The sequence below is a fragment of the Danio rerio genome, chromosome 16, assembly GCF_052040795.2.
Source record: "Danio rerio strain M-AB ecotype USA chromosome 16, GRCz13ab, whole genome shotgun sequence".
In the NCBI taxonomy this organism is placed as follows: domain Eukaryota; kingdom Metazoa; phylum Chordata; class Actinopteri; order Cypriniformes; family Danionidae; genus Danio; species Danio rerio.
In genome coordinates this window covers 21017899-21033413 of record NC_141036.1, presented here as the reverse complement: position 1 = coordinate 21033413, position 15515 = coordinate 21017899, and the positions used below count along the sequence as shown (strand labels likewise).

Below are 15515 nucleotides of genomic sequence, written 5' to 3'. Positions count from 1 at the left end.
CCGATTTGACAGCGCTCACCTGCCCGGAGGGGGCGAGCGGGTCCGGATCTTCGTCGGACAGTGAAAGCCCACCCTCCGATGCCGCGGAGGACATCTGATCTCCGGTGTCAGCGAGTGTGAGAGCTACCATCTGGTTAGACGGATCACTCTCACCACCCGAAGCTTGGATGGAGCGCCGTGAGGAGCGAGAGGTCCGCGAGCCCGTGGGCGGCGGATTAGCTCCCGCTGAAACCCTCAGATCTGCCCGAGCGCCCGCTGCTTTTTTAGAACAGGAGGCAACTGGGGTGGCTCGCTCTCTTGCGAAAGTTAGCCGCGATCTTAGCTGTGCAACGGTCATGGCATCGCAATGACGACATGAACCGCCCGCGAGCACCGCATTAACATGCTGGACCCCCAAACATGCAATGCAGTGATCGTGTCCATCATCCGGAGACAGGAAACCCCCGCATCCAGAAACGCACAGTCGGAGCGCCATCCTGAAAAGGACGTGCTGCACGACTGTGTTGCTCTTTTAGGAAAGTTGCAACTATACGCACCGCTCTGGAGGACCGGACCCAAAGAACCGCAGGCAAGGGAGTAACCCAGCTCGACCGTCTGCCACCGCGAAGACCCACTCTGGACCGGGAGACACACTCGTTCGCTTTGAAGTGCTGATCAGCAAGAGGAACCCTCATCGACTCACTCAGAAAGGATCTGAAGCGAAAAGGATGGCGTCTGCTGGCTTCAGGTGTGCTTATATGCTGAGATAATTGCAGATGTCGCACACCTGCGCAAGCTTACGCTGCCAATTAATTTCATTCATTGGCCCGTTCAATACTCTCCAGATAAGCGGCTTCTGATCCGAATCCTCCCATTCATGGCACTGAAGTTCCCCAACCGAAGGGGAACTGAAGTTCAGCAATATCTTTTTCTAATGTTTTTTATGTTTTGTATGATATACTTAGTGACATTAGAAGTTTACTGCTATTAAAGTTCTTGTATTTTTAATTTGCCAATATCCCACTATTGCTGTATGGAAGTATAATTGCATTTTTGAGTTCTTCACTCTAACCAAAAAGAAAATAAACATTTTCTAAAAAATAGCATCTTCAATCAATGTACTATTAAAGTGCCAATATGCACTCTTATATTTTACAGATTTAATATACATGCAAACTTCAACCATAGAGTGATCAGAGCAACCAACAGGATAAATATCACAAGATTTAAAACACTGCAACTGATACGTAAAGCAATAAAAAAATATCTAACTTGGCCAATGAAACATAATTTTCCTTAATATGGAACCATGTGTATTGTTTTTCATTAAAAATAAAATTCCTCCAAATATCACAAAGTTGGTGGAATTTCATTATATGTAACAATTTCTGTCTTGACGCTGCATGAGGTTGAATGTGATTTCTATCAATGTCATAACCTGTGCAATCAAAATCACCCGCAAGTAATACAATATTTCCTACTTCACATTGCTTAAGATTGTTAGACAGTGTCTCTAAAAACAACATCCTTTCTATTGGTTTAACAGGAGCATAAACATTTATTAATTCCATAGTAATGTTTTCAAATTTTACAACCAGTTTAAGCACTCTACCTTCTATTATTTCAAGAGTCACAAGATATTGGTAAGAAACTTTTAGAAAACAACACAGCTATCCCAGCACTAACAGCAGTCTTGTGACTAAAATAAATATTTCCTTCCAAAGCCCTTTTGCCAATCAACTTCATCCTCTTTTGTACAGTGAGTTTCTTGTAAAAACACAATGTCTATCTGTTTTAATTTAATTAAATCATATATATGCTTCCTCTTTTTTATATTTCTTTTCCCATTAACATTAAGTGATGCAATGATGTAACTTTTGCACATTTTTTTAAACCTATATACTTCTTGATTTGACAAGCATTCTTCATTTTTTTACTTCATTTGAAATTTTGCTGAATCAATAAACATATATATATTAGGAAAAAAAGTCTATCGCCACAATATTTCTCATCCCTTTTGTACGCTGTAATAATTTTTTTATTCCTTCAAGGATATAACCACTTTCGTCTTGCTTATCATCTTGCATTGCTCCAATTCTTGCTCACTTTCTGAATCGGACATCTCAGAGCTCTGTATGTTTTCCTCATTTTGTGTCTTTTTCTTTGACTTCTCTGTTTTTTCACAGAAATTAGATTTTCTTTTCATTGCTGGTACTTTAAATAGATTTTCTTCTTCTCTAAAGAAATCATTTTCCACCTCATTAATCTCAACTTCCATTACTTCATTATTTGTTGGTTCTGCTGTTTCTCCATTTTTTTCCCTTATCCTTTTTCCACAACACTGTCTGGATTTTCATTAATCACTTTGTGTTTTTCTGCAGTAATATCCTGATTTTTATCTTGATTTAGAGAAACATTTGTGTTTGTTATGCTTGCTCCATTTACTCGTTTGGGACAAACGTGCACTAAATGCCCCTCTCTTCTGCAGCCATAACACTTCATATTTTCAGTCGTTGCAAAGATCACATATTCAAACCCATCTACTCTGAATTTTTAAGCAGCATTTATTTTTTCTACGTCTGACCAAAAAAATTATGTCAACTTGCAGAAACTACATGCTTTAGCAACGGATAATTGCAACCTAGTGGAATTTTCTTTATTGCAGACGCGAACTGTCCATACCATCACGTTGCAATGCTTCATCACTGATAAACGGAGGTACATTAGAGAGCAAAACTTTTCTCGCTGGATTAACAAGCAGAAAGACTTTAGCAAAACCATCATTTAGTACTCAACCACTTTCAACAATTTCCTTAACATTTTCATCTTTATCCAGGAACACCACAACCGTGCCATTCATCCTAGATGCCGATCTAATACTATCATGACCAACAACCTCAGCTATCGCCAAAACAACCTTTTCGACAAGACATTCAGCTCCGACTGGCACTTTTAAACCGTGCCGCCAGCTGAGATGCTCCAGACTGGCATTCTCGACCATCATCAAAGCCGCCAGTTACAAACTGGCATCTCCAATCAGATCCCTTTCCCTTTTTCAGTGCTTTGTGACTATATACCAGGTAGAAACAGTGACACAGCAAAACGATTAAAGTGAAAAGGTGTAAATTCACCAAACCTTAAGATGAGGAAATACAAAAGATTCCACAGCCTCTCTCCGTGTGTCACACTCGCTCCACATTCGTCCACATATGCGCACGAGAGAGAGAGAGAGAGAGAGAGAGAGAGATCATTTAAAAACATAAAATTGTTTTAAATTAAAAAAAATCATCATGTACAACACATAGAACTTCATTAATACACCAGCATTCATAAAATCCAGTTACATTATTTGTTAAGCTGTAATACGCAGATTCACTTTTATTCTTGCTTACACCAAATACAGAAACATTACTTCAGGATCAGTTGCCATTAAACCCATACCTTTATTTTTCTTAGTTTTCCATATTGCTAATTTTGCTGTACCTAATAAATAATTCAATAAACATACTTTCCTTCTTTTTATAAACCTATATTTCACTCCACCTATAAATACTTTATCTGAAAAATCTTCTTTAAATAACTGAAACCATATTCTAAGTAATTCAAACAAATTACAAAATCCAGACAAATCCATATCTTCCTATCTTATTAAAAACGCTACGGTTACTAAAGTAACCCTCGTTCCCCGAGGAGGGAATTGAAATGCTATGTGGAAAAACCTTCCACAATATGGGGTTTTCGTAAGAAACCAATCATCTGAAAGAGTATAAAATCGGGCCAATGAAATGCCAAATGAATTGGCAGCGTCATTCAGTCAAGTATATAAGAGGCGACTAGTGCAATGCTCGACATCCTTTTGAGCTGAGGAGACTTTCACGCTCAACAGCTAAGGTACAATCGTTGTGGCGAAGGTACATAGCATTTACGTTCCCCCCCTCGGGGAACGAGGGGGACCTGAGTAACCGTAGCGTTCGCCTTCGGATGGGGAACTCCAATGCTATGTGGAAAAACCTTCCACAATATGGGGAAATCTATGGAAAACGCCACAACAAAAGCACCTTACCGTTTTCCTGGCAAAGGGTGCGCCACGCAGTAGAGCGAGGGCACCTACAACGCCGCGAGATGCAGTCTTCCAACATGTCCCCTGGCCCTTACTCACCTTACTTACCTGTTCAGGTTTAGCTATATTTTTCGGGGAGTTGAAAAAAACTCAGTAAAGGGTTTAATACGACAGTACGTTGGGAAAGCGTTCAGTCCCGATAGGGAGGACACTGCGGAGTTCACCTGCTACCCAAGGATGGGAAACCTGGTGACAGCCTGAGGCCCAGCCCCGGAAATGGGGGAGGGGTACATAAGAGGATGGTTAGCGGGGAGGGAAGACACGAGCCCGCCCTAACTCAGGGGGGGACTAAACCGTGGTTGAGTGAGCTTATTGGATCGCCCGCAGGGGATCAAGCAGGCACCTATACCCAGAACGCGAGCTGACCGGAGGGCATGCCAACACTGTAACGGGCCAACGTCTGACTCCTCTGCTGAGTCAGATGCTGGGGGTCTCGGATGAACTCTGTAGGGTTCACCGAACGGGGAACTGAACTGACAAAGCTAAAAAAGTGCACGTACCTCTGTGTTAGGTAATGGCGCAGCAAGCGTGTTTCAACACCCCAACCGAATTGTTTCCGCAATCACCAAGGGTTACCTAATACCCTTGAGGAAACTGGCTCCATTCGCAGATTGTAAAACCTAGCAAATGTATTAGGTGTTGCCCAGTTCGCAGCTCTGCAAATGTCTGTCAGAGAGGTGCTAACGCCCAAGAGGATGCGATGCTCCATGTGGAGTGCGCTCTCACCCCTGGGGGACACGGCTCACCCTGGCTCAGAAGAGGGAGGGAGATGGCATCCACTCTCCAGTGGGCCAACCTCCGTTTAGATACGGCACTTCCCTTCTGCTGACCACCATAATAGACAAAGAGCTGGTCAGAGGATCTAAAGCTCTGAGTGTGGTCCACATAGGTTCGCAAAGTGCGAACAGGACACAGTAATGAAAGGGCTGGGTCTGCCTCCTCCGCTGGCAGTGCTTGCAGGCTCACTACCTGATACTTAAATGGCGTGGTAGGAACCTTGGGCACATAGACCGGCCTGAATTCTAGGCACGAGTCACTGACCGAAAATGCCTCTAGGTCCCCGACCCTCTTATCCGATGCCAACGCAACCAGCAGAGCTGTCTTCAAGAACAGAAATCTCACGGATACTGAATCGAGTGGCTCGAAGGGCTTTTCATGTAGGCTCGTAGCACTACCGCGAGGTCCCAAGAGATCATGAGAGGGGGGCGGGGTGGAACCATACGCCTCGCACCTCTGAGGAACCGGATGATGAGGTTATGTCTCCCCACGATGCCGCCATCTACGCATCATGATGATCGGAAATAACGGTCATTTAGACCTTCAGTGTGGAGGGCGACAGCCTTCGCTCCAGCCTGTCCTGAAGGAATGAAACACAACTTCTTGGCGAGAAGCGCACCACTCAGTGAATAGACTCCACTTCAGGGCATAGGCATGCCTCGTAGAGGGTGCTCTAGCCTGAGTGACGGTATTAACCACCGCCATCGGTAGGTTACCTAAGTCTTCCTTGCGTCAATGGACCACATGTGGAGGTTCCACAGATCTGGGCGAGGGTGCCCGATGCTGCCCTGTCCCTGAGAGAGTAGGTGCTCTCTCAAAGGGACCCTCCAGGGGGGGCTGTCGCAAGGAGGGAGAGTTCAAAAATCCAAGTCTGGTTGGGCCAGAGAGGCGCAACTAACAAGACCTGCTCCTCATCCTCCCTGGGATTGCAGAGTAACTGCGCGAGCAGGCTCACTGGGGAAATCGCAAGTTTGCGCATGCCCCGAGGCCAGCTGTGGGGCAGTGCCCATGACAGCTGAACTGACTCAGGGTGGAGTTGCCATTTTCCCGGGACAAGGAGCTGCCGTGAGAGCCAGTTGGCCGCAAGGTTGGGCTCGCCCGGCATGTGAACAGCACGCAATGACTTTGGCCACATGTGACTTCGGAGGAGCAGACAGCAAGCGACAGTCGAGACAATTGAGCATGCAGACGCCCATGGCCCAAGGGGGCGTGCAGGCGTTCTCCGCGAGCATGGTGAAAACCCTGCAGAGACAGAGAGCCTGAAGGGGAGGACCTTGTACTATCATGCTCGATCTTCAAACACAGACCGCAAAAACTGCCGGTGGCGTGGAAGTATGGATACATGCAGATACGCGTCCGTCAGATCTATTGCTGCAAACCAACCCCGAGGACGAACAAAGGAGAAAGGAGACCGTTCTCTCGCGCTCTGTGAGCTGTTGGCGAAATGCACTGATTCTGCGAGCTGGAAAGCATAGCGTCTCAAACTGGCAGTGTTCAGGCTGTCACATCCGATGAAAGAGGAAAAAGCTCTTTGAAGATTTGATGGCGTTTTCTTTTTCTTTTTTATTTTTTTCTGCTCTTAAATGAAGAGCCCCACCTTCTAGTGGGAAAAGAGCAAATTCCCTCCTCTCCGGATGGCCCGTCTCAGGGATGCTTCGTGATCCGTTTACCGGAGTTAGTGGCACCCTGGGGCGGGGGGGCGCTGATTGTCTGCGAGATACTTGGCCGGAGACACAGACGGGGCGGCGAAGCAAAAAGCTATAGACGAGAGCCCTAGGCGAAAAGCAGTGGATGTGGATGGTTTGGAGCGGTCTTACGATCCCACCGATAGATTATAACACATCGCCTCTGACTGCTCCATCACCGGCGTGAACTCCTGGGCGAGTTCACTGACAGTGTCGCCAAACAGGCCAGCCCGGGATATGGGGTAAGTTAAGAAAGCAAACTTTGTCAACATCACACATATCACCAGATTTAGCCTGAGGGGGCGTTCCTGGCCACTAAAGTGGTCATTGTCCTTCCCAGAATGCAGAGCTCATGCCCAGTCCTGGGTCGGAACCATCCTTGCCGCAGCTGGGCCAGCGCCTGCCCTTGGTAACGCTGGTAGGTGGCTATAACATGCAAGGTGAGGGTGGAGGCGCACTCAGCACACTGCGTAAGCCTTTCTGTGCGCATCCAGGAAGTAAGGTTTTTACACCCCATCACCAGAGCCATGGCCGAAGCAGCCTGGGGAAGCACGGCCACAAAGTCTGCTTCTAGATTCGACACCGCGCTCATTAACCCGGAGGGAGGAGCGGGTTGGAATCCTCATCAGACATTGACAGAACACCTTTCAAGGATGGTGAAGATGGAAGCGCACACAGATTGGGCTAAAAAAGGTGCCCTCAAAACTGCATGAGCTTACTGTGCACGTCTGGGAAGAAGGGGACGGAAGGCTTTGAATCCTCCACATAACACCCATCTAGTCAGTCTTGTCCTGGGGCTGGGGGATAAACCATCACCAGGCCCACGGCCGAAGCAGCCCGGGAAAGCACGGCCATCATGCCTGCTTTTTAGATGCCAACGCCGTGCTCTCCACACCGGAGGGAGGGAGTGAGCGGGTTCACATCCTCATCAGACAATGACAGCCCATCTTCCGATGCAGCGATGGACATCTGATCCTCGGTGTCAAGTGAGAGTGCAACCATCCGAAGAGGGAGCACTATTCTCACCTGAAACTTGGATGGAGCGCGTGAAGGAGCGAGAGGTCTGCAGCCCGAAGGCGGCGAATTTACTCCCACTGAATCCTCAGATCTGCCCGAGTGCCAACCGCAGTGTGGGGGACAACTGGGGTGGGTCGTTCTTTTGCAAGAGCGAGCCACATTCTTAACTGCTCAGCAGACATGACATCAAAGAGACGGCATGCACTGCCCGCGACCACAGAATTAACATGCTGGGCCCCCAGACATGAAACGCAGTGCTTGTGCCCATCATCCGGGGATAGGAAACCACCACATCCAAAAATGCATGGTTGGAACGACGTCTTGAAAAAGATGCGCTGCAAACTCGTGTTGCTCTTTTAGGAAAACTTTTTCTTTATATATAAACCACTCTTGGAGGACCAGACCCAAAGAACACCAGGCAAGGAAGAAAAACCCAGCTCGACCGTCTGCCACTGCGTATACGCGCTCTGGAACGGGAGAAGCAGCTTCTCGATCTCTCTCTGTAGACAAAGGTAGGAGAGCCTTCAAAGACTCGCTCAGAAGCTAGTAAAAGGCTCTGAAGGCGGGGGTTTTCTGACGAAAACCCCATATTGTGGAAGGTTTTTCCACATAGCATTGGAGTTCCCCATCCGAAGGCGAACAGATGTTTATCTAGTCCAAATCCACCTGCCCTTTGTAAAATGGCACATGTTGTGGGTGTCCATAACAACTCTTTGTGATAAAGAAATCTTTTTACTGCTTGTAGCCTGAAAGCTTGAATGCGAGATTTAACATCCACCAGTCCATGACCTCCCTCGCACACTAGTAAAAAAATTACTGATGCCCGGACCCAGTGTTCACCACTCCAGAAAAAATTTACCAGCTTCCTTTGTATTTCACATATAATATCCTCTGGTGGATCCAAAACTATACATCTGTGCCACAGTGTAGAGGCTTCCAGATTATTGGCGACCAAAACTCTCCCCCTATATGACAACCGGTTCCCATTTAGACAATCGGGCAGATACCTTGTCCAGCACACCCTCCCAATTCTTCATTCGATATTTATCACTACCTATAAAACTCCTAAAACTTTAAACCCGTCCTTACCCCATTTCAAACCTCCTGGTAACTTTGGATATCCCACCTCATTCCACTGACCCATAATATACCCCTCACTTTTCTCCCAATTTACTTCGGCTGAAGATGCTTTTTCATAAATCCTAATGTTCTTGTTTAAACTTCTGATGTCCTCCTGCCCTGTGATAAATACTGTGATATCGTCTGCATAAGCAGATAAGACCTGTTTTACATTTTTACCTCCATTTTTAAATACAACACCATTTAAATCTTTCCTAAGTTTGAGCAAAAGAGGTTCAATCATTAGACTATATAGCTGTCCAGACAATGAACATCCTTGTTTGATTCTTTTTCCAAGTGGTACTTGAGCACCCAAAGCCCCACCAGCCTTTATTGCCATTATAAATACATTTGAATACAACAGTTTTATATATGATAAAAATTCTTCATTAAACCCAATTTTTTTAAAACATTAAAAAGATAACCATGGTCCAGTCTGTCGACAGCTTTTTCTTGATCTAATGATAAAACACCAAGATCCTTACTTGTAAGATAACTAAAATCAACTACATCTAAAATAAAAATATTTTCAATAATTGACCTATCTGGGACACAATATGTTTGATCATTCTCAATCAGGAATTGTAAACAATGCATAATTATATTTGCTAGACATTTTGACTAAATTTTATAGTCATATAAACATAATAAAGACACAGGTGTCCAGTTTTTCAATGAACATAAATCCCCTTTTTTGGTAACAATGAGAGAACTGCACGTTGACAACTCAAAGGAAGCAACTTTTCTTTAAAACAGCTTAAAAATACTTCATATACATCCATTCCGATTACATTCCAAAATTGTCGATAAAATTTAACTGGCAGTCCATCTATTCCCGGAGACCGTTCATTAGACAATTGCTGCATTGCCTCAGTTAGTTCCTTAAAAGTAATATCACTGTCCAACAACTTTTTTTTGTTCATTTGGTAGTTTTGGCAAATTCTCGAGTAATTCTTCCGCACTTTTGATGTCACATGAATCCCTATTATATAATGTTCTATAAAAATCAACAGCCATCTTTTGTATATCCACTGGATCAGAAGTGATAGTCCTATTTTCCCGGCGCAGATGATGTATCTGTTTCTGTTGTGCACTTTTTTTTCTAAATTAAAAAAAGGAAGAACTGGGAGCGTCCATATATTTAATGGAACAAAATTTTGTTCTTATAAATGCACCTTTTGCCCATTTATGCAAGGAAGATCTAAGTTCTGCTTTCTTCTTTCTGCACATTTCCAGGATTATCCATAAGTTCTTTTTCAAGCTGCACAATGTCTTTTTCCAGTTTTTGTATTGTTGTTTTAATTTGTAAAGAAGAGTATAAAGTATAGTTCTGGCAAAAAACTAATATCTGTGCCTTACCCACCTCCCACCATTGACTAAGGCTTACAAAAGAATCCTTTTTCATTTTCCATTCATTCCAAAATAATATAAATCTCTCACAAAACAAAACATCTTGTAATAATTTTGTATTAAAATGCCAATAATATGCACATCTTGACATGTTTTTCATATTAAGTTCTAAACCAATCATATGATCATCCAAAAAAGCAGTAAGTGAAATGAATGCCTTTATAACCCTGTTGTTCCATATTTGTCCCACATAAAAACGATCCAATCTTGCACCATAGACCACATTATCAGTCACTTTAACCCATGTATACTGTCTTTCCTCCTTATTTCTTAATCTCCATATGTCTACTAACCCATTTTTCTTCATTATTCTGGATAAAACTAAACTAGATTGATTATGAGGTTCTTCGCCATTTCTTACAGTAGTAGTTATATACACTTGGGAAAATGGAACATATTTTTTAACTATATATATATAAAGTTATAGTCATTAATAAAATAAATAAAGTTATACATATTAATAAAACTTATGCAATCTGCACCCTCGAAATGAAAGTACAAAGACTGCCACCTGGTGGTGCAAAGAGAAAACTTATTGATATAAACTTTTTAGATTTTTAGGTCCTTTACAACACACGCAGCGATCTCATATCAGTTTATCCAGACATTCTAATCTGATTTGCGAACTTGTTTGAAGAACCAAATTAGCGAGAGATCAGTTATCAAGATTAAAAGATCCAGGATCTGTCAAATCATCTTAGATCATTTAAGCAAGGTACGAAGAACGGACCCCTGGTTAGGTTTAGGGTTAGAGCTAGGTTTAAGGTTAGGGTTAGGGTTAGAGTAAATATCTGCAACATCTGCACCTGTATGAACACTCATGGAGAGACACATTCACAACCCTGCCTACTGCAGTGCAGGGGTGTTGGAGTGTTCAAAAACATTATATCATAACCCCCCAACACCAACAAATTACAAAAAATGTTTTAGTTTGAAGTATACAGTGGCCCAGGGGCGTTGCTAGGGTTGAAAGGGATAAGGGGCTTAACCCCCCAACCCCCAACACCCCCCCCCCCCCCATTAAAAAAATAATGTTCTAATTCACCCCGCACCCCATTCAAAAGGTAATCTACTTTTATAATAGTTTTATAAATGTTTTAATAATAAATAGGGCTTTTGAGTTGAGTTTTAGCAATAAATTTTGAAGCTTTGTGACTTGTAACACCAAAAAGGAAAAATAAAAACATTAATTAATTATCCCACTTCTCATTTACTAGTCTGTTGTGAGCCATATCATACCTCTTGAGCCTTCTATCTCCTCTCCTGATTTGCAGTTTCTGTTTGTTTTTTGAAAATGTAATTGTCTGCATGTCTTCAAATCTAAAAAATATGATTTATTTTATATTGTGAGTTGTTATCCAATGTGATACAAAGCTACAAACAAATTAACTAAGGTGTAGTGTTGTCAAGATACTGGAATTTCTAAATTCAATACCTTGCAAAATATTGATATTCAATAGGCTACTATTTTTGACAGTAAAAATATTATTAAAAATAGTACAAAAATAAAAATAAAGATTTATATGCTAGAAATATGTTTACTTCAAATTTCTTTTGACGTAGATTTTTTTCAGTTTTCCTCAAAATAAGGTAATGTGGGCATTGTAGCACTTTAAATGCAAGTAATGCCTGTTTCATTCATTCATTGAGCAGAAATTCCAGATATGCCTCACAAAAGTAGTAGAACAGTCCAGGAAATCCTTAATATGGATAAAGGCATCCAGCTATTGCTGTAGTTGAATGAACATAAGATCTGAATAAACATAAAAAGGCTTTAACTAATCATTTACATGACTGCGATAATAAATGTTTATACAGTTGAAGTCAGAATTTTTTTTTTTTTAATATTTCCCAAATTATGTTTAACAGAGTAAGCAAATTTCCACAGTATGTCTGATAATATTTTTTCTTTTGAAGAAATTCTTATTCGTTTTATTTCAGCTAGAATAAAAGCAGTATTACATTTAAAAAAAAAAAAAATAACCTTTTAGGGTCAAAATTATTAGCCCCTTTAAGCAAAATTTTTTTTCTGATAATCTACAGAACAAACCATCGTTATACAATAACTTGCCTAATTACCCTAACCTGCCTTTAAAGCCTTGAAATGTCACTTTAAGCTGTATAGAAGTGAAAAATGTCTAGGCATATATTATTTACTGTCATCATGGCAAAGATAAAACAAATCAGTAATCAGAGATGAGCTATTAAAACTATTATGTTTAGACATTTGTTGAAACAATCTTCTCTCCGTTAAACAGAAATTAGGGGAAAAAAATGAACAGGGGGCTAATAATTCAACTGGGGCTAATCAGACTTCATGTCTTCATGTATGTCTTCTTCCAGCCATCTCAGGTAATTTCATAAGAAAGTCGATTTATAATCCCCTGCTAATTGACATAGCATGTTAAAGTAGAATGTAGCTATACAATATGCTAGATGCATGAGCTCAATGTGATTTAGCTATTACAGAAACAAATGTGACTGGCTATATCATATCTAGATAAATATGCCTAGATATCTATATCATATCTAGAAAGCTAGAACAATTTACGTTTTTCTGTCTAATTTGCATGTATGCATTGATATGATGCACATTTTATCGATTACAGTTATTTTATTTCACCAAAACTACACACATTTTATACTGTGGAAACAAATGTTAAGCTTCACTTCACTAGTAGTTAGAACTATTCAGTTTCGCGAAAGAGTTGTATTATTACCTCATCAACTTAAGCTCTTTAAAATAATGAATAAATGAAGTGCAGTGGCGGAATTTTTTTAAACATCATGTGACAACAGTGCCACTCCCACCTGCCGGTAGATACAGGTACTGCTGAACAGCTGACCCGACACAAACACTGCGTGAGGTGGAATGTGCGTGATGTACGCCGTAATTTTCAGTACTTAGATAACAAATTAAATGTTATACACCATTATATATACTTATATATTATTTATTATATATACTTATATTTTTATTTAAGTGCAACATATTGCAAAAGATCAGGGGCTTTTGACAATACATCAGGGGCTTAAGCCCCCAAAGCCCCCCCTCGCAACGCCACTGCAGTGGCCTTAAGGGGTGACTGGGCGAGAAAGGGTTGGAAGGTGAATGTAATAATATTAGAGGTGGTAGGCATATTTTGTTGGTTGTGAATGGTATCAAAACATTCATTTTTAAATTCTTTCACATCAAATATAGTAAAATGCATTTTCTTTATCAAACTCTCTCAAAGATAACCTGATTCTGGTGAATGATAATCTGACATGGACTGAAGCTGTGAGTTACTGCAGAAAGAACCATGTGGATCTGATCTCCATTCACAGCGAGAAGCTTCAGAACAGGGCAGCGAGAAAAGCAATCCAGGCCTCCTCTTCACATGTGTGGATAGGTCTCCGTTACACCTGCAACTTCAGCTTTTGGTTCTGGATAAACAATAGAGAAGCAGGCTGCTACCAGAACTGGGTATCTGGTCATGGGCCACATGGTTTTGTGGAATGTGGGCTGTCAGGAGCTATGGAGTCCAATGGGTGGCACCGATGGATTGGTAGGCCTGAGAGTGACAGGCTCAATTTCATCTGCCACACTTATACAGGCTGACAATTAGTGAGGCATTTTATCCATAAAGCATGATGGAAGGCTGTGGAGAATCTGCTTTCTATGCACTGTTATTTGACTATAAACAATTCATTTGATAGATATTGTAAGAATTACAGGGACATAAATATATGGCTGTTAATAATAATAGAATAAAAATAGAATAGTGATGGGTCGTTCATGAACGATTCGTTCATTTTGAATGAATCTTCAATATGACTCGGGAACCACGAGTCCTCTCTCAGGGAGTGATTCATTCATCCGTGCGTGCGCACATTTGTGCAGGTAGTATCGTTAATTTCAAGTCATCACATTGGCAAAAACCAATCATATGCATTTAGAGCTGGAAAAAGAATTGATCCGCTCACCTCTCGAGTCCTCTATCGGGTCTGAGTCACTCGTTCATCACGGGCCAATCATATGCGTTTAGAGCCGGAAAAAGAATTTATCCGCTCACCTCTCGAGTCCTCTGTCGGGTCTGAGTCACTCGTTCATCACGGGCCAATCATATGCGTTTAGAGCCAGAAAAAGTTTTGATCCGTTCATCTCTCGAGTCCTCTGTCGGGTCTAAATCACACATTCATCACGGGCCAATCATGCACGTTTAGAGACGGAAAAATAATTGAACCGTTCATCTCTCGAGTCCTCTGTCGGGTCTGAGTGACTCGTTCATCACGGGCCAATCATATGCGTTTAGAGCCAGAAAAAGTTTTGATCCGTTCATCTCTCGAGTCCTCTGTCGGGTCTAAATCACACATTCATCACGGGCCAATCATGCACGTTTAGAGACGGAAAAATAATTGAACCGTTCATCTCTCGAGTCCTCTGTCGGGTCTGAGTGACTCGTTCATCACGGGCCAATCATACGCGTTTAGAGCCGGAAAAAAGAATAGAACCGTTTATCTCTCGAGTCCTCGGGTTTAAGTAATTTTGTTACGCGATGAACAAACGATCATGGCTCCTATCGACTTAGACTGTGCATTGATTTAGATTATATGTGACTGTCAGTGTAACGTGAATGAACCCCTGACATTTGAAGACATGATGAGGCGAGCTTAGCAAAGAGACAAAAATGCTTTCATAGACGAAAGAGCTGGTAAACATTGAATTATTTTATTTATGACTTATTTGTCATGCAATCAACCTTTTGGGCTTGTTGTAGATGTGTTTGGAAGCAATTCGTAACATTTTAATAATATTTTGGCAAATTGAACCAAATGAACGAAATGACTCGAAAAAAGATTTATTCATCTTGATGAACAAGACTCAAAGATCCGAGTCAGTAAAATGATCTGAACTTCCCATCACTATAATAGAATGGTAATAATGCTGTTAATGCTAAACAAACTCAAATGTTTTATTCTCTTATCTGCTGAATAAAGTGATGTATTTTACCTATTTTTGGCTTTTTATCAACAATATGAATTATTCATATTACATATTCCATAAATACTAAACAGAATATATATACAGTTGAAGTCAGAATTATTAGTCCTCCTATGATTTTTTTCTTTTTATATATATATATATATATATATATATATATATATATATATATATATATATATATATATATATATATAATTTCCCAAATTATGTTTAACAGAGCAAGGAAATTTTCAGTTTGTCTGTTGATATTTATTTCTTCTGGGGAAAGTCTTATTTGTTTTATTTTGCTAGAATAAAAGCAGCTTTTAACATTTTAAACACCATTTAAGTACAAAATTATTAGCCCCTAATCATTCTATAAATTTTATAGTACAATTAAAAATGTGACATGAATCTTAACACCTATCTGGCTAAGGCTCTT

At 41.3% G+C, this 15515-nt stretch overlaps 1 protein-coding gene across 1 annotated transcript in view; it reads left to right on the top strand.

Annotated features, from left to right (window-relative positions):
- LOC101883025 (uncharacterized) overlaps window positions 1-15103 on the top strand; it is a 29864-nt gene extending 14761 nt beyond the window's left edge. The window contains exon 6 of the mRNA XM_087286887.1: window positions 13344-15103. Coding sequence (XP_087143013.1) covers window positions 13344-13708 — 365 coding nt within the window. The 3' untranslated portion in view covers window positions 13709-15103. The remainder of the gene's footprint in view (window positions 1-13343) is intronic.
- The last annotated feature ends 412 nt before the right edge of the window (window positions 15104-15515 follow it).